The sequence below is a fragment of the Vanacampus margaritifer genome, chromosome 11, assembly GCF_051991255.1.
Source record: "Vanacampus margaritifer isolate UIUO_Vmar chromosome 11, RoL_Vmar_1.0, whole genome shotgun sequence".
Taxonomy (NCBI): domain Eukaryota; kingdom Metazoa; phylum Chordata; class Actinopteri; order Syngnathiformes; family Syngnathidae; genus Vanacampus; species Vanacampus margaritifer.
This window is the reverse complement of record NC_135442.1, coordinates 599,534-625,512: the sequence shown is the minus strand read 5'-3', so window position 1 is coordinate 625,512 and position 25,979 is coordinate 599,534. Positions and strand designations below refer to the sequence as shown.

Sequence of the window (25,979 nt, the reverse complement as noted above, 5' to 3'; positions counted from 1 at the left end):
GGTTGTATTTCCCTTTGTGTGCAGTTTGAAGATTTTGGAACGTTACTGTACCTATTTTGTTTGCATATGAATTATACATATGTCATCAAAATAATACAATAGCACTAAACTAAATTAAACTTGAGGCTGTAAGGCGACGGCGGTTCGCCAGAGGGTGCTGTTTCCCCTTTTTGTCTTGCGCGGGGCATTGAGGAGGAAGCGGAAGCAGGAATGCGAGTGAGCCAAGAGACGACGGAGAAGGAGGAGGAGAAGGAGAAGGAGAAGGAGAAGGAGGAGGAGGACAAGTCAAGCCTTGACAAATCTTCGCCCCTCTTGACACTTTTCTCACTTGCAGGACGCGACGGACTCGAGGGCAACATGAAGAAGGTGAGCGCCTCAAGTCTGACCAACTTTTGACAAACATTTGTCAAAAGTTGGTTGGCAGCAGTCCGCCATCTTCGCGCAACTTTCGCCCACAAACTTGCTTGACTTGATAGTGACGGGTTTTTGTTGTTGTTGGGGGTTATTGGGGGTTGTTGGGGGGTCGGGGCGAACTCGAACTCCTTCAACTAGTCATGACGTTTTATGGCGGTAGGCACTTGTTGAAGCGGGAGCTTAAGTGTTGTTGCTGAACTTGCGTTTCGCGCCCCAGTGGTGACAGCAGAAATGTTCATCTTGTGTCATCGTCGTCAGCTCACAACGATGACGTCAGACGTCAACAGCAAAGTTATGTCAGTGACATTTCAGGAGAAATGACTTTCGATCGGCAGACACGCGTTCAACTATATTGTCACTCGGTATTTATGACTAAATGTTTTTCAAACGATAGACCAAAGGTTCTTGACAAAAAGGCTTCTTTTTTTTTTTTATCTTGGCGCTCCACGTCTTACTAATTGTTTTCTCAAGACATTAGTAAACGTTTTGTAGACTGCTGCTAACTAGTTTGTTCAGTTACGTCATGATGAATGATTTAACAAAACGTTCCATAGCTTTAGTTCACAACGTCAAGGGAGGCGGGAAGGAAAAAAACAGGTGACATTTTAGAAGCATTGAATGTGATAACTCGTTTAGGATATTATAAAGATGTTTAATATAAAAGTTAACAATGTAGTGTGATCAATTATTACTTTCTGTACTAACTAGTATGATGAAGTAACTATTATTATCATGTTCTGAATATCGAGTAAGCAAAATTCAACAATATCATCAAAAGCAATTGAAAATGTTGAAACATTGAATACCATTTATAAAAATAGTGAGTTCATGACACAATCAAGATGTTTGATACCAAGCTAAACAATTTAGTGATCAATTGTTGTCTGTACTGGCTAGTTTATTGATGTTGTGTTTAACATCATAGTTAGTGATTCTTTTTTGGATAGGGACATTGTAGACTTTTTTTTTTTTTATCTCATTCATAATAGTTTGTGACACACTGTTATTAATTATGTTTCCTGCCAAGATCAACAACTTAATGATACTTGATCACGAATGACAGTAATATTAGAATAAAAGCTGTCATGACTTAAGCAAATAAATGATAGGACTATGCTAAAAATGTTTAATAATGTGATTTAAAAAAAAAAAACTGGTTAGGGACATTGCAGAAACGTTACAAACCACAAATATTACTGAAAATTACTTACTATTTGTTGATATATTGTTATTGTTTGTGTTTCTCTTTGGCTTATTTTGATAGCAATGATGACACAAATGTTGCGTGAATCACATTTGTCGTTCAAGTCCAGACTGAGCGCTTATTTTATACTAATAGTGCTTAACGCTGAATCATTTGACCTTATTTTCCTTTTTTTTCCTTCTTTTTTTTAACGGAAGTGTTAAAAATGTGGCCTGCTTAAACAGTTAGGAAATTCAAGTGACTTATGATGGCCAGTTTGACCCTGGAAAGAACAAAATGGATTATTTCCTATCAAAACGTTTGCATGGGACGCTTTACGCTGTTGTGGTTGTTTACCCTTCAATTAAATGGAACAATCTGTCCGTGGAGTGTGTTTGCATGCGTGCACTTCTGTGTTGATGGCTTCCATTTGTTTATGAAAATGGCACTCCGGACAGGAAGTTGTTGTGCTGGTGGCCGTAAACATTTGTTTCCTGTTTCACACGTCCTGGTCCCAGCTCATCTATTTTTGGCCCCGGTCTTCCTCCGTAGCGGCCGTTGTGCGGCTCCAGTTGTGCCAGTTGTGCGGCTCCAGTTGTGCCAGTTGTGCGGTTCCAGTTGTCCCAGTTGTGCGGTTCCAGTTGTCCCAGTGGCCTCAATGGTCACAGTAGGTCACAGTGGCACTATGGTTCCAATGGCGCGATTGGTTCAAATGGTTCTAGTGGTCCCAATTGTTGCCAGTACTGCCAGTGGTCTCAGTGATTCTGTTCTCAATGGTTATGACTAGTTCTAGTGGTCCCAGTAACCTTTATGGTTTTATTGGTCTCAGTGGTTCTAATGATGGGTCTAGTGGTTACAGTTTTTTCAGTGGTTCCAAAGGCACCAATACTTCTAATGGTTTCAGTGGTACCAGTAGCTTCAGTGGTTCCAAAGGTCTCAGTGGTTGTAATGGTCCAAGTTTTCCCCCTTGGTCCCAGTGGTCCCCGAAATTCCAGTTGTTCCAGTAGTTTGACTGGTTCCACTGGCCTCACTTGTTGAGTCGTTTCATCTCCTTCCAGTGATTCAATTGCTACTTCTGGATCTGTTGGTTGGAATGGTTCCAGTGTCTCATCTGGCTCTAACGGTTCCCTGTGTCTCCTTGTGTCCTCACAGGTATGCTAGCAGCTGCGGATGTTGCCATAGCAACCATGGAGAGTCCTGCCATCCTCCTTGACCCGGTCCCACTTCCAGGTGTTCTTCCTTCCTTCCTGTCAGGTTTGATTAATGATTGGGTCACGTGATCCTTGATGACTCATCCTTGCGGTTCCCCATTTGGACCCCCAGATGCCAGCGCCGGACCCAACTGCAGCCTGGCGTCCCTACGGCGGCGGGCCTGGGCCAAGAGTCGGGAGTCTACTTGGCAGGAGACACAAAAAGTCCAGTTCTCTGGATCCCCACAGAGACCGCCGCAGGAACCACTGCCAGAATCCACTGAGTCCAATGGAGACCCGACGTCGACCCCTGAAGAACCAGGTGAACCTCACCATTCACACGCTTACACCGTGTTGTGTGTTCATGGACCTTGACGTCTGAGTGATCTGGCTCTTTGACCTTATTGGTAGATCTGGTTCTTGGAACTTGTGCAAGATCTGAATCTGTGATGTTCGTGATAGGTCTAGTTCCTGAGTTTTTGATCATCAGTGTGTAGTTTGCTCGTGTTTGAGGTCGGCTATGTGAAGCGCTACATTAGCTTCAATCTGATTGGACCATCGGATCCTGTCGGAGGACGACAAGGAGTTGCTGCTGTCAGCCGGGAGGATTTTGATCTCGTGACTGTTTGCACACGTTAGCATGCCGCTAGCTGTTATGCTAAGTGCGGCCGATACGATGCCAGTAAGATATTTCCCTGGCGGCGCAGTGCTTACGGTTGGGAATGTTTTGTTTAGTGCTCTTGTTTCAACACGCCACGCGTTTGACTTTTGTGCCTCGTTCTCGCCTCTCTGCGTTTATTTGTCAGCTTCCTTTACAAAACAAACACAAAAAACACAAAGCAAAAAAATTAAATCATTAGTCGCCATGCCGGAAGCTTCAGGGGATAATGTTTTTTTTTTGGGGGGGGTGGGGGGGTGTTTGTTTTTGTAACCGTTTTGGGCGGTATGCTGTCATCTCCTCTCACACAGCGTCTCGCTCTCTTCTCACTTTTTGTTGCATTGTTAGGACTCGCTCCCAACAAGATCACCTGCTGGCTCGACCAATGCAGGTAAGTCACGCCACTTTCGGATGATTGAAAGCGCTGACAAATTTTCAATTAGACGTCAGGCCAACAATGTGCCACTTAAAAAAAGCAAAACTGGAGTTGCAAACTTGTTGAGGTCCCGTCACATAGGACAAAGAACCCTGTAAAGTCCAAATGTTTTTGCCAGGCCTGCTTATGTTTCATGAGGTTTCGACCCTCCAAAACGGCATCGTTTTTCTTGGCAAACAGTGCATCGCCTCGGCAACAGCATGCAAGGAAATAAAGCGTTCTCAAGAGATTTTTATATCAAACATCTTATTTGCTCCCAAAAACGTTTAAAAACATTCTATTTGAAAAGTTTTAGGTGTCCCAAAGATGTATTGATACGTTTTTTTTTTTTATGCTAGCGCCTAGTCTTTGATGCAGCCTCTGAACTGCAAAGAACGGTCGAGGAAATGGTAGTTATTACAACAACGGTCAGCACGTAGCAGCAGAGTATAAGAGATCAACCAGGGCCATGTTGAAAAAGCTGATTTCCCCACAATTTAAAGCAGATTTGTGAATAATTATGAAATTCAGCTACATTCTAATGCTAATTGCTGCAAAACGGAAACAGATAGAAATGTACATTTTTTTCCCTGATCAAAGAAGAGACTCTAATCTTTCTTGTGGTAGTTTTTATAGCAATAGAGCACACTATTCTGTGGGCCTTGCAAAATCAGTCCAAATCCAGTAAAACAGCTGGGAGTGAAGGGGATTGCTTCAGTCAAAAATGTCTGCCAGTGAAAACACCTACTATGGCAAGGCAAGTTTATTTGTATTAGGGTCCGACCGATTCTAATCGGCCCATGATTGCCCTACAAACATCGGCCAATTGGGTCAAATGGACGATTATTTTCCTATTAAAACCTTATCATAGAAGAAAACCCAAGTTTCCGATGCTGTGAAATTACCCTGAATGCACCATTTTGCTTGCGTAGCATTAGCAACTAGCAAGTGCGTAGCGTATGTCATTCTGTTGCCCCAAAGCATCCTTGAACTGTACTTAACTGTAAAACTAAACACATGACAATAAGAATTACATCCACTGTATATTTAAATACAAAAGATGCTTCGTTTTTAAAACATCGCTAGCCTGGCGCTAATGCTAAAAGTGAAGGGAAGATCCCATTCAAATGCTAACAGGAAGTTATCATCGACTGGGAGTGTTTTTCCTTCAAACACACAAATGCTGTGGGAACACAATTTTATGCATTCATTATATCTTTTTAAATAGTCGGCAGACTAATCGACATTTTTTTCCTGCCAAAAATCGCCATCGGCCCTCAAAAAATGCATATTGGTGAGCCCTAATTTGCATAGCACATACACAAGGCAACTCAATGGTACTTGGGACACCATTTCACTGAAAATATTCCAATTAGACTTCAAGAGTTCAAATCAAGTCCCAAAAATGTTTCAACTCGTTTTCAACCTGGATTTCAAATTATTTCCACTTTATTGTTTTCCATCTTGATTTATGTTTGATCCACTCTGAAGAGTAAAGTTTAGAATTAGGGGAGCGGGTTCCACACAATTACATGCAGAGAAAAAAAAGAAGCAGAGGGAAAAAAAAACTTTCCAGGGTGATTTCATGGGGCTGTATATATAATACTTGGTTGGGTGTGTGTGCTATTCATAGAATTGTATGGCCATTAAACTTCATTTAGGAAAAGTAAAGTCAAGTGTCAACAGTCGGACGTAAACAGGCCAATTGAGAGTGGTTAACAACCACTGATCTGAATATATGACTGGATAGCCCATACACACCCAGTGCAAGCCGTTGAAGCCACAGGGCGGCCATCTTGCTCCTCCCGTCTCGTGAGCAGATATACGTACAGATTAGACATATGCAGCTCGTAGGCAGTTAGTATAAGAACGGGGGCAGAGTTTGTGGTTTGTGGCGGGGTGGTCACTATTTTTTAACAAGTCAAAAATAAAAATATAAAAGGACGGTATGTGCTGCTATGAAGACCCACTTTTAGTTCCGTAGACCCCAATATTAGATTTGGCATCTTTTGTTGAATTACAGCGATAATTCTTAAGTTTCCTCCTGTAAACAACATTAAGCTTATCATTTATACATCTATTTAAGGCAAATTGTAAAATGTCTGAAGTCGTCTTGTTTATGTCGAACAAATTTCAAACGTGATAAATCATACAGTTCCTACTAAGTACTGTCTCAAATGTTCTCCAATTTCCATACTGTCAATGTATAGGATCATATGCTGAGAAACATGTCTTGGGAGGAGCAATATGGCGGCCTCGCAACTTCGGCTAGCCAGTCATATATTCAGTTCAGTTAGCAACTAGCAACATGCTACTTCTTCCCCGATCTTAGGAAAGATGCTGATTGGACTGAATGGAGTCGGAGCTCCCTCTTGTGGGCAAAAGTGCAACAACAGCATTTCAATGAAGAGTTTAACAGCTGAACTCGAACTGTTAGGAGAATTTTGAAGCCAAAGGGGAGGCGTTGGTGTGGCTACGCTAACGTCTCAACCAACTGACCCACATTGTTTCTTTTTCCCTCACGCTTCAAGGTGTGTTTAGTTGTCTTATCAACCGCTGACGTGCAACCGACGCACGTAGCCCTTCACTAGATACACACACGCACGCACACACACACGCAAAGCTCGCAAAAGAGGCAGAAGAGAGAAAGTCAACAGAGGAGGAGTTGCTTCTTCTTCTTCTGCTGCTGAGTCAACACTCTTATCACACACACACACACAGTGTTGCTGCATATGCTAAACAGAGGGATCGCTCGTTACCATGGTAACCCCCGCAGGGCCCAACATGGCCGCCCGTTGGTGGACGTGTGAATGTTACGCAAGCTTTTGTAGTGCGTGTGCGTGAATGTGTCAATACGCGCTGAAAAATTGATGAGTGGAAATATGTGTGCGCCAGAGGTGGCAAATCCAAATCCAGAAAGTCAAAACCCTGCCACAGTTTGGCTATAGCCCCAGGTGCTATCTAGCTAGCTCTCTGGCTAGCTCCCATGGTGCTCGTTTACCTGCTAGGGAGATTGCTAGCTAACTAGCATCAATTAATAAAGTCAAACTGTGACAGGGTTTTACTTTCTGGACCTGGATTTGCCACCGCAAATTCATGTGTGAGCAAGCAGGAGTGTGTGTGTTTGTGTGTGTGTGTGTGTGTGTGTGTGTGTGTGTGTGTGTGTGAGATAGAGAGAGAGGGAGAAAGTGTCTTTCTTTGTGTGTGTGTGTGATCATAGTGTGCATTTGTCATTTTACTGCTGCCTTTGCGTGTGTGTTTGCACATGGTCAATGTTTGAAAATGTGTGTGTGCGCGAATGTGTACATTTGTGTGTGTGTGAGAAGTGTGTCCTTGTGATGCGTGTGTGCGTGCGTGCGCTAGCATGAAGTTTGTCCCATTGATAAGAGTGTGGTGATCTTGCGTGTGTGTCTGCCGCTAGCTCGGCCGCAAAGCAGCTTTCAGTCAGTCCAGTCCGGACCAGTCTAGCCTCGTCGGGTCCGGTCCGGCCTAATCAACAGGTGACCCGCCCGCTACGGCAGCGCTGACAGCCGCGCAGCCTGCCGGACAGGTAAGACCGGGTCAGCTAGTATCCAGCAGCGCGACAGGAAGTTAGCGTCACCTAATCAATTCCTTCACCTGCTGCCGGAAAGAGCTAGCCAAGCCTAGCCTAGCCTGTTTTTGTTACATAATGTTGTGGTGTGTGTGTTTTGTTTTGCTGATTTTCCCCCCACGATGTTGTTGTTTTTGTTTTTGTTTTTGTTAGGACGCCGCTGGGCGCGTCGCTGGATGATCAGAGCGCACCTGCGAGCAGAGGTAAGCACTTCCTGGACACAACAAAGTGGCGCGCGCAAAGGGAATGACGCCAGCGTTTGTCGATGTCCCTCAGGGGCGACCAGGAACGGCTGCAGTTTTGAAGATGACCTTTCGCTGGGAGCTGAAGGTCAGTCACAAGTTCCCATTTGAACTTCTTGGGTATTTAGCGTCTGATTTCACACCACTTAAGAGTTTTGGCACACTTTAACGTTCCATTCATTTCCAATGGGACTGACATTGAACTTTTTCCAAGTCCCGCATTCCACGCCCACTTCCATACATACAACTGATCATCATTACCAGCTCTCTTATACTGCGCAGTTGAGAACGTGCATTGTGCAGTAACCAGGAGGTCGCGGGTTCGAATCCCACCTCCGACAGTACATTGCAAATGCATCCTTGGCAATTATGATTGGTAGTGATTGCATAGTTCCACTTTTCCATCAAGATTGCATGACCTCATATGAGAAGTGAAATGAATCGCATGCTACCGGAACAAATGATCGTCTCGTAACGCGTGAATCGCGACGCATCGGAACTCGAGCGATTCGTATCGTAAGAGTTTTCATATCAGGATGACTCTTCTTTCTCTCGCCACTTCCTGTAGTTGTTGACGTGGTTGTTTTGTTGCGATTGCAGCCGACCATCTTCAGTCCATCAACAAGAAGACGGCACCCTGGTGAGTCGTCTTTTCCTCCTCAACGTGATAACTTCCTGCCGCTGGCTCGGCTCACTTCCTGTTCCGCCTCCTAGTGGCAGTCTGGCCGCCGATCAGAAGAGGAGTCAGTACAAAGAAAAAGGACAAAGTATGAACTCCACTGGGTCCGGGAAGAGCAGCACTGTGTCCAGGTCGGTACTTGAACCGCATTCGCCACTACTGCCACCTACGGGGTGGGGGTTGGTGGTGCGTCCGCGTGCTCATTTCCGCTTCATCTATGAGTCGTACTTATCTTGTCATATCCTGGCCAGCAGCTGAGCGTCTGGCTAGCAAGTTTTAATCCCCCAAAAATCTCAACACGGATAACGAGTATATGATTCATATTTGTGTTTATTATAAATGTTCTTCTTCAAGACGATGAATATTTCTTGTTTATTCCGAAAGACATGAAATAACTACTGCAGTGTTGCTGCTGGCAGCACGCGTTGACTAGCATGTGTGTCGGTCCACCCGCAGCGTGTCGGAGCTGCTGGACCTGTACGAGGAGGACCCGGAGGAGATCCTGCTGAATTTGGGTTTCGGGCGGGACGAGCCCGACATGTCCTCCAAGATCCCGTCGCGCTTCTTCAACAGCTCGTCGGCAGCGCGCGGCATCGACATCAAGGTAGGAAATCGTCCTCCATTTTCAAAAGCAAACTTTTGTGAGGAGTTTTGTTTTTTTTGCTTGCTGTGATGACATCACTTCCTGCGCTCGCAGGTGTACCTGGGCGCTCAGCTTCAGCGGATGGAGGTGGAGAACCCCAACTACGCTCTGACAAGTCAGTGCAGCTTTTTTCTACTCTGCAACATTCGTCAACTTTATTGTGAGAATGCTGGAATGTTTTTGTCTTTTTTTATTCTCCACAATTTTTTCCCGCGAAACAACTCCCACGTAATATTTCCCTTTGGCACCGTTCAAATTTCAGCTTGGTTCAGAAATTCACGCCTTCCGGGGTAATTATCGTCTGATTCCTCGTTGCTTACAGCAATCGAACAATTTAACGTTAAATATCAACTTTTCTCCATTCATTTTCAATGGGACTGACATTGAACTTTTTCCAAGTCCCACTTGCCACGCCCACTTCGAATCCCACCTCTGACTGTACATTGCAGATATATCCTTGGCAGTTATGCTAAGGGATATAAATGTATACCAACTGACTATCATAGTTCCCCTTTTCCATCTAAATGAACGAAGGGTACTTTTAGATAACACTTTTCCATATCAATTTCAACTTTCTTCATAATTCACACCTCCCGGGTTCAAGTGTTCTTTTTATTTATTTATCTTTCAACTACAATTAATACTTTGCAATTGCCACATCATTTATCTTTCAATGGACTTCGTAAGCATTCGGCTATTAGCATTCCGCTGTCAGCATTCCCACGCAATTTCTGCAGAAATTGCACTTAGTCTAGTTCATTCAGTCGTGCTGGCGCTATTAGTTAGCATTAGCGTCAGTTACTAATAGCATGTGATAGCACGAATGCTATTTGGCTCGCTGGCTCAGCACTGCTCAGCTCACTGGCTGGCTTCCTAGGATTGATGCCCGTTGTCAGGACAACCGCGACCACACGCCACAAAGATGTGTTTGTGTCCCTCTCGCGCACACTCACTCACTCACACGCAGGTTCACACACGTACTCGCTCCATCGGTAGCACTCTCACGCACACTTGCAGAACTCGCACGGGAATATTTGCACTCGCACACAACTAAAATGCAGACCCTCTCACACATATGCACTCACTCATACACTCTCATTCTCGCTCACACACACACTGTAGCACACACTGGCAGCGTCATATGCATTTACACACACACACACACACACTTGCTCCCAAATTCATGTAGACTCATAAGAACACAATTGCAGCCTCTCGCATCCCTACACACGTTTTTGCACTCTAACCAGTTTCTTGAGTTTGTTTTGTGTCTCTGCCAGAACTTCAACTTGCTTAAGCCCTGCCCACCTTCCTGCACGTAACTCGCCCCCCCCTGCACGGAGTGATGTTTCCAAGATGGCCGTCTTTATTTAGACATGAATGTCTGTGCAGTTAAACACGTCGCTGACAAAGCGGCGCTTTTGTCAAAGGAAGTGGCCGTCCGATTTTCAGGACATTCAGCTTCCCGGGGTCGTTGCGTAACGACGACCCCCCCCCCCCCCCCCGGCCCCCACCCTCTTCCCCCTCCTTCTATCGCCCTCATCACCTTCAACTTGACTTTCTATCTCTGTTGAAGTGTGATTTGAGTTAGGAGCTCGCTCCAACTCGTAGGTCAAGGCGGCTCGACTGGCGTGCGTCTGCCACGCACACACGCATGCTAATGCGCTGCCATAAATAGCGCGTGCGCAGCAGTGGTAGCACTTTTAACGACTTAGCGTTAGCGTACGCCGCCAGGTTCTTTTGACCCACAAAAAAAAGAAAAAGAGCTCCTGATGCTTTGCAGCACAAGGACATTCCGTTCTTCTATTTTTAAACCTTCACAACATTTTTTGTGTGTGTCTGTAAAAAAGGACTCCTCACTTTTCAACACGATGCTCTTGACTTCTTCTTCTTTTTTTTTTACCCTTTTGTGTTGTGCTTGTAATTTGGTATCACGCCACTTGCAGTGCTGCTCAAAAGTTTGTGAACCTCTTGAGCAATTTGGACTTTCCAATTGTTTCGACCGGATTTTGTTGTTCAATCTGAATCATTACATTTGATCTGAACATTTAATAAGGTTAGTTTTATATTTGATGCCAAACTTTTGAGCAGCACTGTATGTGTTTTTTGGACTTATTTCATGTCAACTGACATATATCCTGTTTTTGGCATATTGTGGCTTCCGAAATGGACTTAAGTGTTTTCCACTTAGCAGCGACGATATTTTGAACATTTTTCATCATTTGTAGCTTTTTCATGATTTGATTTTTTTGGTTCCATTGCGGAGCAGCTGAGGGCATGTCAAGTGCTTTAGAAAGTCACATTTTTCAATGTTGTCATTTTCTCCCATCTATGCCAGGGGTGTCGAACTCATGGCCGGGGGGCCACTTGCAGTCCGCAGGACGATATTTTGCGGCCGCTGCTAGACATTCACATTTGATGTGAAGTGAAAGTTTGGCCACAAAAACATGCAATTTCAAGACAAACAGCAAATCTTTTTGTTATTTCGAGGGTTGGGCCAGTCGGCCGATAGTTGACCTTATTTGGACGTATCTGTACTCACGTTGCCCTCTTGTGGCTGTTGAACTAGGAATGACAAATTAGAAGAAGAAAAAATTGCCGTTCATTTCATGTCATTTCAAGGAAAAATATCAGATCATAATATGCCATTTTTGGGGGGCCATTTAATGAAGTAAAGAAGTACTAGTGGTATCAGTACTTGGTATTGGCGGGCACCCAAGAGTTGAGTACTCGTGCTGGTATTGGTCTGAAGAAATCTAGTATGCCTCGCATCCTTAGTTATTACTCAAGATGGGGAGGATTGGATTATTTGTACCCTTTTTGAATCGTTGACCCCCTTTTTTGCGGCTGACTTGATGTGGCCCGGACAAATCTAGACGAGATCTCCAGCAGCCCCCGCACACGTTGCGTCTGGGACCGCCGACCTATTTGGCGCTGTGAAATGTGGATACCGTTTGATGGTGAACGGTCTCGACCGTCTGTCCTTTTGTCGCTCTGTCTGCCGTCCGTCCATCAGGTCGCTTCCGTCAGATTGAGGTCTTGACGACGGTGGCCAATCAGTTCATCCAGCTTTACGGTCACGTGTCCGGTCAGCCCGTCCAGAACGTCGGCAGCGGCAGCAGAGATCAAGGTAATCGCGGCCAACACCGACAACCAAGCACTCAACACTGGCAGACTTTTACATGTGTGTATTCCCCGTTTTTCATGTTTATGATGATGCGTTTTTTTTGTACACGCGTGGACTGAATTGTTGGTAGGAAAGAAAACGCACAGCGCTCACAGAAATAACTTGAATCGATGTTTTGTGAAAAGGAATCAATGGACAGCAGACATTGCTTATGAATTGAGGTTCAAAAGATTCAAAAATGATTTCAACAGGTCTAGATCAAAATGATGGAACCCCGAACAGGATGTGTTGTTGCGCAACCTTCATCCCATGGATTTTTGCCATCTTTCACTTTTGGACTTTTGGACCAGACCCCAAAAGCTTTGAAGGGCGTCTTCTTCCGATCAAGGAGATCACGTCACAAAAGTCCAATGTTTTGCGCTCAGTCATTCTTGGGTTTCTCACTCATGATCCTGTTGCAAGAAGCACGACGGCGGAGGCCAAGCACGATTCTCTCCAGAATCCTTTGATAGTCTTGACGTTTGGTTCAGTTTGAAGACAGCCTGTGCTGGATGGATGGCCGAGCCTCCGCCATGTTTGACAGTTGGGACCGTCTTCTTTTCTCGCTAGGCTTCAATTTTGCGTCCGTCAACATCCGGCTGGTGCGTCTCTTGTCTGCTCTGTCCCCCAAAAGAGTTGTGGTTTTGCAAGGTACAGTTTGGAAATGTTAGGATTCACTTTCAGCAGCGGACTCCTCCTTGTTTGTCTCCCCTGAAGTCAAATGACGTGGGAGGGTGCCATCTGACACTCATGACCCTTGACCTTGGAGTTGACCCTGGATTTCTTTGGAGCTTGCTCCTGGCCTCTTTTGCTACCATTCCTATTATTCGTCTCCTCAATTTGTCATGAGTGTTCCTGCTGCGGCCACGTCCAGGCAACTCGGCTCCAAATTTCCGAGCGCTTTGTGCAACTTGTCACTGCAATGTCAAATTGGTGCGACGTGCTCTTGTAGCTTTTGCCTTCATCATTTTAGAACCCCAATGTGGCCCGGGTTGCAAGGGCAGCTCTAGTTTGGGCCTGAGCAGCGACCGCTCCGAGCTCCTTATTGTATCCGTAGAAATGATGATGATTATTTATTCTTATTATTCCCCAAAATGAACTGCAAATGTGAACTTTGCAGGAGGAGAAGTCGCCACAGACCAGCCCACGCCGTCACTCTTCGGGAGGAAAAAATCCGCTCAGAATGTGGCTGATCGTCTGAAGAAGAGCCTGAGCAAGCACAACCTGCTGACGGCGTTGCCCGGCGCATCGGGCCGGCCGGCTGATAAAGCGCCACCTGACCCCGCCCCCGCCCTTCCCGACGCCAACGAGCAGCACGCAGACAAGCACGTCCGCAAAAAGGACAGCTGCTCGCTGGCCACCGTCGCCGAGGAAGGCCACAAGGAGCAACACCTTGGGTAAGAAGAAGACGGGTGGGAAGCAGGGACGGATACATGGGACACATGCCATGTGGATTTCCAAAGGCTGATGCCACTTTTCCATACTTGGCCCTTTTGCTATTAGTTGAACTTGGACCCATATTTGATTCTGATGGCAAAAATGTCCTGCTATTGCACTATTCATGTGGCAGCTCGAAAATCATCTTTGCAAGCAGCCAACGCTTAGACGTCCCCTAAGAAAAAAAAAAGGAAAGACAAGCTGATCGCCGGTGACGGCCAGCATTAGCCGTTCCTCAAATGGTGACTTTTCAAAAGCGTTTGTGGGCTCATGCGGATTGAGGCCAAGTGAGGAATTTCCGAGCTGAAAAAGAAGCACAAAAGCTTTTCTCGGCCATCAAGTGATGGACTTGAATGCAAACATGAATTCCAGTTGAAGTGGATTTTCCTGAAGGACGCGTTATGAAAGTGGTGGCATTAAGTCAAGCAACATCCAACAGGAAAACCGCTTCAGCCTTTTTCTTATTGGCAGTGGACGAAAGCCGCTCAATGTGTCAAGAAAATAGCGTCATGCAGAAAGTCATCCGTTAGCAATTTGGCCACAGCACACTCATTAACGTCAACATTTTAAGCGCTATACATTTTGTAGACAAATACTCAAGGACAAGGTTTTGCAAAAGAGTCAAATGTTGTGCCCGTCATATCTACCAAAATCTTTTTCTGAATTAATCAGCGGATTAGTTGCTTATCAGCATTGTATTTTTCCACGCACCCCAAAAAAAACGGCTTTGGAATCATTTTGTGGTCGTCTTCCCTACCAGCCAAAACGGAGGAGGCGGTGAGCCCGAGTCAGCTGACCCAGCGGTGGCCAATCGCAGCGCAGATGACATGCGGGCCCCCGAGAAGGCGCCGGCGCCGCCCCAACTAGCGCAGTTGCGCACGGAGAACGCCGACTCGTTCGACATGGAGGAGGCACGCAAGACTCGTCACCAACGTTTTCTCCTCATTCTCATGACGCTTGCGTTCCTTTCCGACTTCCTCGGCACTTTTTCATATCTTTTCTTACACGTTTTTGTTTAAACTCTTCATTTATTTGAAAGTTTTTCTTATGTATGTGTGTGTTCATGTGTATGTGTATATATACATATACATTCGTATAACCTATATGTACTGTATGTATTGAAAAAATGGTGACTTTTTCTTGATTGAGTTTTCTCTTGACTTGTGAATCGGAATCTGCTCACTTCCAAACTTGTTCTTCTTCTTTTCAATGTTTTTTTTTAACTTACAGCTTTTACTTCTTCTTGTCACCGCTGTAACGGAGTCCTTTCTCCTCAGATTCAGAGTAACGAAGACGAAGCTCTTCTGTCCAGAACGTCCAGAAACTCAGGTGAGAAGTTTTTCTTCTTTTTCTTTGTTTTTTTCCTTCTTCGATTTCTTTTGCGGCGTTCCCGACAAGATTGACGCTTGCGACTGTCGCGGCTGTTTGATTTCACTTTCTGGCTCCGGAGGAAATTTCCATGCGGTGAATGTCTTACATAAGTGTTCTGGGGACGGCCACTGTAAACTGGCTGTCAGGAGCGCCTGATGGGTGGCAGGGATCCGCTCCCGGGTGGCCTGTGTCACAGCGGCCCCCGCTGGACACAGGCGGAACTGCGCTAATGCCACCTTCCTTCCTCCGGCAGACCTGCTGAGGACGGCGAGCCAGCAGTCGGACAGCAGCGGCTTCGCCGAGGAGACGTCGTCCGTGGACGCCGCCAACTTCAAGGTGGACAATATGTGGCGCGCACGTTCACCCGCTTGCAATGCTCGCTGTCTGCACCATGCGGTCACATTTGCTTATTTACGATCAATAAATAAACCACATATAAATAGGACATGAACAAAAAGAACTGTGCATGTGAAAGTGCAATTGTGAAATGTTTTCAGTAAGTGAAGTTCTTCATTGAATGTAATGAAATGTGTTTACGTGCACGTGCTCAGGTTCAGGAGAGCAGCGACAGCTGCGACAGCGAAACCACGGTGACGTCGCACCCCTCGCAGGACGTCGCCACGCCCGTCGCTCTCAACCAGCCAGCGTTCGACTTACCGGACACGCGGGCCGAGGAGTCGCAAGCCGCCTGCGGGGCCGAGGAGTCGGAAGCCGCATGCGGGGCCGAGGAGTCGGAAGCCGCTTGCGGGACCGAGGAGTCGCAAGCCGCCTGCGGGGCCGACGAGTCGGAAGCCGCTTGCGGGGCCGAGGAGTCGGAAGCCGCTTGCGGGGCCGAGGAGTCGCAAGCCGCATGCGGGGCCGAGGAGTCGCAAGCCGCCTGCGGGGCCGAGGAGTCGGAAGCCGCTTGCGGGGCGGTGGTCGAAGACCACGTCAGTTCCCCGGAGCAGGAGGAGCATCAGAAATTTGACGAGAATTCCAAGCTGGTGCCGCAGTACAAGGCCCACCAGCTCCCCAAGAACCTTGCGGCGGCAGATGAAGGGCCGGAGCTTCAGGAAGGTCCCAAAGAGGAAGAGGAAAAAGCTTATCAGGATGATGCCCAAAAGGATCCGCCCACATCGGAGCTGTCGCCTTCGGATCCGTTGTTCTCAGATCCGCAGCTCTCAAATCCACCGTCCTCCAATGCGCCAACTTTGCAACCGCTCTCCTCAGATCCGCCGTCTTCCAATCCACCACCTTCAAACTCGGCATCCTTGGAACCGCTGTCTTTGGATCCGCCGCACTCAGATCCACAGCCCTCGGACCCTCCATCCTCAAGTCCAGCGACCTTGGAACCGCCGTCCCTGGATCCGCCCCCCTCGGATCCACAGCCCTTGGACCCTCCATCTTCAAATTCGCCATCCTCGGATTGCCTACCCTCAGATCATCCCTTCAGTCTTCAAACGGCGGACCATCCTTACCGTCTCCCCGCCTGGGACTCCCCCGTCCTGAGTGCGCTGAGTCGCGTCAAGCAGCGTTTGGGTGACGCGGGTCCGCGCTCGAGCAGAAGGCGTCATCGAGGCGGCCTACCCATGCAAAGGTCGTCCTCTCTCCCGTCCTCGCTGCTGTCCCCCTCCAGGGTGGTGTCGTCTGTCAAGATCCAGTTAGGGCCAGGACGGGCCTTTTGCAGTCAGCCCCACTACGCCTTCCGCTACATCCACGAGCCCGACACTGACCCGCAGGCCGCCGACTCGCCCAGCTGCATCTCCACCCTGGTGTTGGAGAACTCCCGCAAGTCATGCGACCCAGATGGCGCCGCGACCAAAGCAGCGCCATGTCCCCTCCTGCGTTCATCCGGCTCGCTGAGATGTGCCAGCCCCCCCACCGAATGGCCCTGGATCAGCCAAAGCGTCCCAGACCTTTCTTCCACTCAGGAGCTGTTTGGATACTATCGGCATGGCGGGACCCCCGTACCGGGTCCAGATATCGTCCTCTCCCCGAGCCCCAGCCCTAGACCGGAGACCCCAGTAAACCCATCCCTGCTGTACCCCACGCCTCCGCATCCGTACGCCAGCCTTCCCAACCTCCTCCATCCGTACTCCAACCACTTCGCGTTCAACCCGCCTCACTTGGGTACACCCCCCCACTACGCCAGCCTGTGGAACCTCCCTACGGGAACTCCCCCCATGCACCAGTACCACAACTACCACATGGCGTACCATTCCGTTCCCCACAGCCCGCCCTATCTGGGTCACCACGGTTACGACCTCAGCCTCTTCCCCCCGCTGGCCCCGGACCACATCGCGCATCGCAGCGCCGCCCCTCCGGGTCCGGGCTTCCTCCCGGGTTATGTCCAGGGTCACAGCCCCCACCATGGTCTCGGGAATAGCTCTCACCTGGGTCATAATCTGGCTCAGGTCCCCCACCCAGGTCCTCATCTGGGCCCCTACCCTGGTGTCGGCCCGGGCCCCTACCCGAGTCAATATCTGGCTCACAACCCCCACCTGGGTCTCGGCTCGGCTCTCGGCCCCGGTTACGGCCCACCTTTGGGCTTGAGTCCGGGTTCCGGCCAGGTGTTGTCCGGTACGGAGATGCAGCTGAGGAGGGTTCTCCATGACATACGGGGGACCGTTCACAGCCTCAGCCAGGTTGGTTGCACACCTTAGCCTTGCCGGGGGCGGGTGGACGGGGCGGGTTGGCGGGTGGACGGGGCGGGTGGGCGGGCGGGCGGACCAACCTTTTGCACATCAGTTTCAGGAAAGTTGATGCTCAAGTTCCGTAGGAAGTTAAGAAGGGAAATGTTGTCAATCTTTCAAATTGGAAAAGGAATTGTGGGACTTAAGGGGAATTGAAGCCAATTGGATGTTTTCGTTTTGTCCTAAGCAGACGTTATTGATTTTCACTTTGGAAAGATAGTGTGTGCATCTTTTTTCATTTGTCAAGACGATGCAGCAAAGTCTACACACCCCCTGTTCCAGCGCCACATTTTGGCGATGTACTAAAAAAGGGAGACCAACATAAGTCATTTCAAAACTTGACTCAGATGAAATAAATCTTCAGAGTATGTAGAGATAAGCAACTCTGATCATGTGCTTGCAGAAGTGTCCACACCCTCCTATAACTGGGAATGTGTAACCAATCCCGTTCCAGCACATGCTTGCCACCAAATCAGTCAAGCTGTTTTTGTAGGCTTTTGCTGAATATGTTTTGTAGTCAAATCTTCCAGCTCGAACCAGCGTCTGCGGAGGCGGGGTCTCCTTTTCTCAAGGGGGTAAAACTTGTTCGGAGGCATTTGCATGTGTATATATACATTGATTTTTTTCAACAGGGAGTGCTGGGGAACTTCTGATGTTGATGTTGATGTGAATTTCCAGATGGGAACAATTTGACTGACTACCACTAGATGGCAGCGATGCAGCATTTTATATTTGAGAAGTTTGACAACTTATCAGCTAGAAAAGTTGGGGCGCAGAGATTGCGTCATGAACACGACAAAGAACGGGACAGATGTTGCACAGATGACGAGGGTTGCCAATGTCAGAGGTCGGCCAACGGTACGGGATTATTTTGACATCATCTGGAAATTTGCCAGAGTGGAAGCGTTGTTCAGATGTTGGATGAGCATCAAAGACACCTTTCTGCTTGACGCGCAGGTTTGGACAAAAAAGCTCATTTTGTCAACCTTTTTTTCTCCTGATGATTACTCGATGACTCGAACAACCGACCTTTATTTGGCCTTGATCGGAGGCCCTTGAAGTGGCGGCAGGTGTGTTGTGACTCCAAGTGCACGTGCAGGAAAGGGCTTGCTTCATTTTGGGCACGTTTGTAACTGGTTGAAAGTGAAACGGAGATGAACTCATCCACTCCCCAAAACGTATTTATACGTTTTTTCAAACTTTGTCCTTCACTGCCAAAAATGTATTTATACGTTTCTTTTTTGTTTTTTGATGCAATAACACAGCATGTAGACGGCTTTGATGCAGCTTCTGACATGAAGAGGTGGCTTAAAGCAATGATAGTCATTACAAAAAACGGCCAGTAGGTGGCAGCAGAATATAAGAGATCAAGCATGTTACAACAAGCTCTGTTTTGCCAGGAATGTGAATAATGATGATATATTCTAATTGCTGCAAAACGGAAAGAGATAGAAATATCTTTTTTTTTCCTGATGAAAGAAGAGACGCTCATCTTTTTTTGTTATGTTCCATGATTTTATAGTAATAGAACAGAAATGGCTGCGAGTCAATTAGTTAAGCAAATAAGTGACATGGAAAGCCTACCTGAACAGCTCAACTTGTCTTGGGCTTCAGCAATCAGGGTGTGCACACTTATGCAACTGCATTATCTAAGTGGATGTTTTTGTACTCCCTCTCAATTTTCTTTGAATGGACTTATTTTTAATGAAAAGGGGTGTGTAGACTTCTGCCATGTCCACTGTAGACAGGCTTTTCTCTATGTGTGTTTATTTTTTATTTTTTACAAGCCGTTGTCTCCCAACAGCAGCGCGCCGCCGATGCTTCGGACGCGCTGCCGGAAGCCTCCTGCCGACAGGTAAGCGCCCGCCCCCTCTCCCGCCCTTCCACGCCCCCGTCCCGCCTCCCCGGCTTGACCTTTGCCCTCCAGGCCCAGGAGCAGCTCCGGCAGAAGCGTCGCAGCCTGGCCGAGTTCCGCACGCAGATGTCGGAGCTGGAGCTGGCCGTCGTCCGCCAGCAGGCGCTCGTCTACAAACACCTGAGCCCCGCCGACAGGTACGCTAACCGCTAGCTGCGATGCTAGCCGCCTTGCGTGCAAATGCATACATCGATGCAGGTGTTTCTGTGCGTGCGTGTGCGCAGGCTGGAGGTGGAGCAGCTGGAGTGTCTGCGTTCGGCCGTCAGGGACGAACTCCTGGAGTTGGAACAGCAGCTGGAGGACAAACTGATGGAGTTGACGCAACACGCGGGGCCGCGCAAGGTAAACGCACACGCCAGCGATCAGCACAGATAGCGCTGGACGGCCAAGACTTTTGAAGTCGCCAGGCCGCCATATTGCTCCTCCCAACAAACCTTTCTCAGCGTGCCAGCCATTTACGGTCTTGAAATTGGCGACTTTTTCAATTGGAGAAACATCAACAAGAGGACTTCAGACATTTGACAACTTGCTTAAATGCGTGTTTACGAGGAGACAACTTTTGTATGATTGTGTTTTTTGGGTTGTACTTGTTCAAAAACGGTGACCACCTGGCCACAAATGGCCCGCCCCATTCCCGGCCTTCTGCTAACTTTCTACGAGCTGCACACGTCTCGTCTGTTGGTAGACCGTCTAGTTTCTAGTCCAGTCGTCTGCTCGCCAGATGGGAGGAGCAAGATGGCCGCCCTGTGCACGGACGGCCGTGTGTGGCTGATCTGCTCTCCAGTCATATATTCAGATCAGTGGCACGCACGCACGCACGCACGCACGCACGCACGCACGCACGCACAACTAACGTGCGCCTTGTGGCTCCTCCTCCTGGTCAGGACGAGGGCGGGGACGAGACGTCGGCCAGCTCGGCGTCGGCGTCGGCGCTGCGAGCCGTCCAGCCGGTCAGTACCTTGGATTCTTTCTTTCTTTCTTTCTTTTTCCCTCAAGGAATCCAATCTCATCTCGTTGTTAACTAAAAGAATGAAGAAAACGATTTTTCAAGTCTTGCCTGCATCAAACAATTTGCTTTGTTTTGTTTTGTTTGGCTGAAGTCAAACATTTGAAAAATGAAATTGAGTTTTGACATGAAAATGTGAATTTGATGAGGTTCGAACCATCTGCAACTTGTTAAATGTGAATGTATGAAGTTAAAAGATCCGCTTTATAATCTTCAAAGATGAAATTGAAGCGGTTCGATTGTGAAATGCGGTTCGAATGTGAAATGCGGTTCGAATGTGAAATGCGGTTCGAATGTGAAATGCGGTTCGAATGTATCACGTTCTTCTCAAAGGACATCAAAAATTGCACGACATGATCATGTCAAGTTCATCGCATGAAAATGAAAAAAAAAAGCTCAAAACATGCAGTTGATGTCCAAAGATGAAATTTGTGTTTGCCTTTTTTCAAAACTGGTTTTCATTGGCCGTCGTGGATGTTTGTTTGTTTTTCGTTATCTTCAGTCAACTAACCTTGACGGCCGCACGCACACGCAAACACGCCACCGGCGTCCACTATCGGATTTCCGACAATTATTACTGCGGAACAAACAAACCGATCAAGTGGCTGGATAGATTGATCGAGTGAGTCAGCTCGTAAAATGCGCTTTGTCACAAAACGCCAACGTCGGAGCCCATCCTTGGTTTCTTCTTGACTTTTGCAACTTTTCTTCTTTTTTATGGAAGGAAAGCGTCATGTTGCCACAAAAACAAAACAAGTCATGATCAAGGTCACCTTCTAATGGGCTCACTTTGTCTGATGAACGACTTTTGGGTTAGCAACCCAATTTTGAGCCCAACTTGACGTGTTACCGGCCCAAGCTTCAAAATCATCACATATCGGAGCAGATAATCATTTGACCCCACCCGACTTCACGGGGGTGCGAATTGCCTCGTAGAGAGCGATTACATCCGATCACGATGGATAGGTCGCCATTCCATTCCGCACCCATCAATCATGATACCGATCATAATCACGTCGATTATTGTGTGTGTTTGTGTTTGCAAAATACTGAATGAAGCTTCACGAAGCACCTGTCATCTTTTTGACTCCTCTAGAAGGCGCTCTTGGTTTGAAGATGCGGTGGGATTGGAGTCAAGAGCACCATCTAGAGGAGTCAAAAAAAAGTGCATCATGAAGCTTCATCAAGCTTCGTTTTCTCATCACTACTAATCCGTAAGATTTGTATGAAAATGTCAACGTGAGCTTGCAACCTGTTTGAAAAACATTGCAAGCAAATAGGAAGGCGTTAACGTTGCATTTAATACGACACTCTCGCATGCCCCGAGTGTGAACCTTAACCCCGAGTAAGACGTCTGCTTGATGGTTGCCATCAAAAATGGAGCTTTCAACATCAGTTCGGCCACATTCGGAATTGTAATATCACCAAATCCATGATTACATTTTTTTCTAACACACTACTTAATATGTTAGCCTGCGACAGCGACACAATGACGGCTAGAAATGCGTTTCACCTCCACCACAAAATTCGACCGCACAGGTGTGACGTCATCATAAGTTGATGACATCATCATAAGTTGATGACATCATCCTGTCAAAGAGGAAGAAATGAAGACGCTTAGCAGGCAAATGTTGCGTCCCGCGTAAGCTAAAGCTAACAATGCTAACGTGTGCAGCTTTCAGACCTCCTGAGGGAGCAGCTCCTCCTCCAGTCGGAGCTGAGCTACGACGCGCCCGCCGCCGCCTCCTCGCCGCCGGACGCCGGCCCGTACAGACCCGCCGTCTACCGGGCGTCCATCAACATCACCCCGGCACCGCCCCCTCGCCCCCGCAGGCGGCAGGACCGGGACCGCGAGCAAGCCCAGGAGGGAGCGGGCCGCCGTGAGGAGGAGGCGCCGGAGGAGGCGGGAGGAGGCGCCGCCGCCGCCGCAAGCGACCACCTCCTCATCACAGAGGTAAACCATCGCAGGTCAAAGGTGAAGCTGCTTGCATCTCTTCTTCCAATTTCCAATCGGTGAAAAGCAAAGTTCAAAACCTTTGTTGATATTTTCCTCTTTGCCAACAAAACAAGTTCAATTGAAATTGATCACATTCAAACCGGGGCGAGACCGATTATCGGCGCCGATGTTCAGCATTATACAAATGTCGGCATCGGCCATTTTGAAGACTGCCAAGCGTTTTCAGAAAAGGCTTGTCGCCAGTGCCAGCCCATTTAAGCATTTTGACGGATCTTTCGAGGGCCACAGAAAAATGTCGTGTTTGGAAACACAAACACTGCCGAGGCTTTCCTCCAAAAGAAACTTAAGTTAACGACTTTTGACGTCTTTGGCAGCCCTCCTTAGGATGTTACTAAACGTTCTTAAACCTTTTTGGCAGTCAAAGAGTTACTAGATGGATGTCAAAAAGTCAACAATTTATTGAAATTTGAAGTTAACGAGATGCTGCAACTCTTGCGCCTTCTGTTTGAAATGAAAACGTCATGTCGGGAAAAAAATGTCATTCTTCGGATATTTGGACATTTTGGAAAAGTTGATTTCAACTATAGTGAGCTAAGATTTGATTGAACTTTTGAGTCTTTGAACTTTTTGTTTGATTTTTAAAACAACAACTTAGTTCTTTTGTTTTTTAAACGCCAATAGTGTACAAATCCGAACAATTTTCAAATGAATCAAAATTCAACCAATTTAAGAGCTGGCGTTTGTATTTTTTCAAATGTTGATGCCAAAATCGCCTCCAAATCTCAATTATCGGCGTCCTCGATTACTAATAAGCAGTATTGAAAAAAAATGACATCAAAACGTGAAATGTTTTCACATTAAAGTGTGAAATTGCGTCAAAACAGGAAGTTCATCGTTCAAAACGTGGATTTTGTCACCTAAAAATGTGAAATGCAAAAGTTGCCTATTTGGGAACAAAGTTGGATCATCGTTTTGCAGAAATGGATTCAATAAATATTAGAGTCAAGTTGTTAAGTAGCATAACTTTCAAAAGTTCTTTTCGTCAGTCTTTGCAAGAAAAATGTCGTCAAATTACAAGAAGGTGTTAACGATATATTTTCCATTTTGAAAAAGAATTGCATGTTTTTGAGGAAGCAGAAAAAAAAAGTCTTTCCTCCAAAGTCATGCGTGAGTTTGACGACGTTGGGCTGTTGTGCTTCAGATGGGCGCCGGCGTGACGCGGCGGCAGATCTTAAACCAGCTGTGGGTGGCCAGCGGGGCGCCCCGCCTGTAGAACCCCCGACCCCCGACCCCCAACCCCCGACCTCCGACCCCCTTCAAGACTGCAACGCGGAGTGCAACACTGAATGTCGACGACACTGAACAGCAGCCGTCCAGGGAAGGCCAGTCCGATGGTCTGAACCGCTGCCCCCCTTTTGACTTCTAACTGCCGACACGAACGCCAAGACCGCAAAAGACAAGCGCCAAAAGTCAAACTGACTTCAGCAGCACCAGCGAGAGAAGCAAGCCGCCGCGGAAGGACTGAGACCACTTGGAAGGAGGAGAACCGCTCATCGGGACCAAAAAGTCAAACCAGGACCAGTTAGCTGGACCAGCAAACAGACCCGCTCCCTTCAAATACAAGTCAAAGCACTGAAATGCACCAGCAAGCAGGGCCAGTTGCAGTCAACAGGGGGAGCAAGAGCACACCTGCAGCCTGCTATCAGGAAATCGCAAGCAGAAGAAGAAGAAGCAAAGTCACAAGACATCAAGACCTGGAAGCAGGAAGACTTGCAACGGGCCACCAGGACCAGAACCAGAACCAGGACTACAATCAGGCCAGCCAACACCAGCACAAAATTGGACTAAGACCTGAACGCAGGACCAGGACAAGCCAAGACCAGTCAGACCATAGACCAGTCCTCCAACAGCACTTTTTTTTCTTCTTTTTTGTCACACAACAACATGAGGGATGAGTGCGTGCGTGCGTGCGTGCGTGCGTGCGCGTGCGCGCGTGCGTGCGTGTGCGTGCGTGCGTGCGTGCTTTTGTGAGTGTGTGTTGCCACTAAGTCGGCGTTTACATAAATGCGCTCCATCATCATGTTCGATGCTTGAAAAAAGCACCAGCTTATCATTAGCATTAGCTTTTAGCCACTTAGCTGTGGATGTTGTTCAAAGGCAAGCGGTGAGAAAATATTTTAGCTCTTTGCTAACATGCAAACGAACACGCGACGGTGACACGTTAGCGGCTCGGCTGCTCCAGATAAGATTTCAACAAAAATCAACGTCCCTAGCCATGTTGCTAATCTGTTAGCATTGTTGATTTTCTACTCTCGGCGAGTTGTGTTGAAATTGTACGTGAATGTAAGCTTAGCCGTTAGCAACGTGAGCTACGCAAATGCTCAAACGCAGGCGTGCTAGCAACATGTCAAGGCTAGACCAACGTAGCTAGCTTGCAGGCTAAGTGCGCAGCTAACAATTCATTTATTGACAGCGCCGGCTGGTTTCTTTGCAGACGTTTATTGTAAGTCAGAAGAAAGTTGAGAGAAAAATGGACGCGAGTCAGATCGCTCATCTAGTAGCGTCATCGGTTTGGCGCCAAATTTGTGAGCGCTTTCGCGGTTATCTAGCATTTTGTTGCCACCATGTTTGTCATGTGAGCGCAGACGACGAAATGATGCGCGGCTAAAATGTCAACAGACACGTTTATGTTCTTGATGGAAATGTTGAAGTTGACGACGGCGGCGATGATGATCATAGCGAGCGCTAACACGTGTTAGCGTTAGTCATTGCAACCTGTGAAATATTTGCCTAACGTTTAACTTCACTGTGTCGACGTCCGCTATCGGCATTCAGAAACAATAACATCTTTTTTTTCTTTTTTTTTTGCTGACGCGTGTAATGATGACATCATCAATTTGTTTCAACACAGCACTACTTCTCGGATGTTGTTCACATTCCTTCACTTTGTGTGTTTGTTTCCATAATTGGGAATCTTTCTAATCACACTGGTGGAATTTTCTTTTAGCGTGCGTGCGTGCGCGCGTGCGTGCGCGTGTGTGTGTGTGTGTGTGTGTGTGTGTGTGTGTGTGTGTGTTTTGTACAGGTGTCAATGCAGGGAGGGCTCACTCGCTAGAAATAATGAATAAAAATTGGTATTTATTTTCATTACAACTGACTCATGACTATTCTTCATGTTTGTGTTTCAAACTGTCCTTGGCAATAATTATGAACCGTTCTACCTAGCAACAAGCAGCCAACCAAATGGGCAAAATAGAGGCAGCCCAATGAATTCTGCCCAGCAACAAGAAAAATTAGTTATTCGCACAATTCCTGTCATGGAATAAAACTTGTGCTCTTATCATTTCTTCTGAGCACGAGCGACGAGGGGGAAATAGTTGACCCTGTGAAATGTAACAAAGTATGAAATGAGCAAGTCCTATGAATTGCAAAAGTGACT

General features: G+C 47.3%; 1 protein-coding gene across 3 annotated transcripts; it reads left to right on the top strand.

The window, feature by feature from the left end:
* The first annotated feature begins 203 nt into the window (after positions 1-203).
* On the top strand, positions 204-25,693 carry itprid2 (ITPR interacting domain containing 2). Of its 3 annotated transcripts, none has more exons than XM_077579232.1 (22): positions 204-366; positions 2,750-2,827; positions 2,921-3,109; positions 3,794-3,836; positions 7,606-7,655; positions 7,729-7,782; positions 8,295-8,334; positions 8,409-8,504; positions 8,830-8,977; positions 9,071-9,131; positions 12,033-12,146; positions 13,303-13,579; positions 14,380-14,530; positions 14,897-14,948; positions 15,244-15,326; positions 15,542-17,614; positions 19,470-19,517; positions 19,590-19,714; positions 19,802-19,919; positions 20,462-20,527; positions 22,259-22,537; positions 23,742-25,693. In XM_077579232.1, exons 2-22 carry the CDS (start codon positions 2,752-2,754, stop codon positions 23,811-23,813), a joined length of 4,215 nt encoding a protein of 1,404 aa, XP_077435358.1. In that variant the 5' UTR covers positions 204-366; positions 2,750-2,751; the 3' UTR covers positions 23,814-25,693. The 3 variants fall into 3 exon arrangements, with proteins under 3 accessions (XP_077435358.1, XP_077435357.1, XP_077435359.1); XM_077579231.1 differs by having other exon boundaries at positions 205-366; positions 19,467-19,517; XM_077579233.1 differs by lacking the exons at positions 204-366; positions 2,750-2,827; positions 2,921-3,109; positions 3,794-3,836 and adding an exon at positions 6,801-7,410 and having other exon boundaries at positions 19,467-19,517.
* Positions 25,694-25,979: the final 286 nt, after the last annotated feature.

Excerpts from the sequence above, each read along its gene's own strand:
- itprid2 (XM_077579231.1), top strand. The coding sequence starts at position 2,752 with ATGCTAGCAGCTGCGGATGTTGCCATAGCAACCATGGAGAGTCCTGCC. Across the intron at positions 3,837-7,605 it reads TGCTGGCTCGACCAATGCAG|GACGCCGCTGGGCGCGTCGC; the intron begins GTAAGTCACGCC and ends TGTTTTTGTTAG. Across the intron at positions 17,615-19,466 it reads CCGTTCACAGCCTCAGCCAG|CAGCGCGCCGCCGATGCTTC; the intron begins GTTGGTTGCACA and ends GTCTCCCAACAG.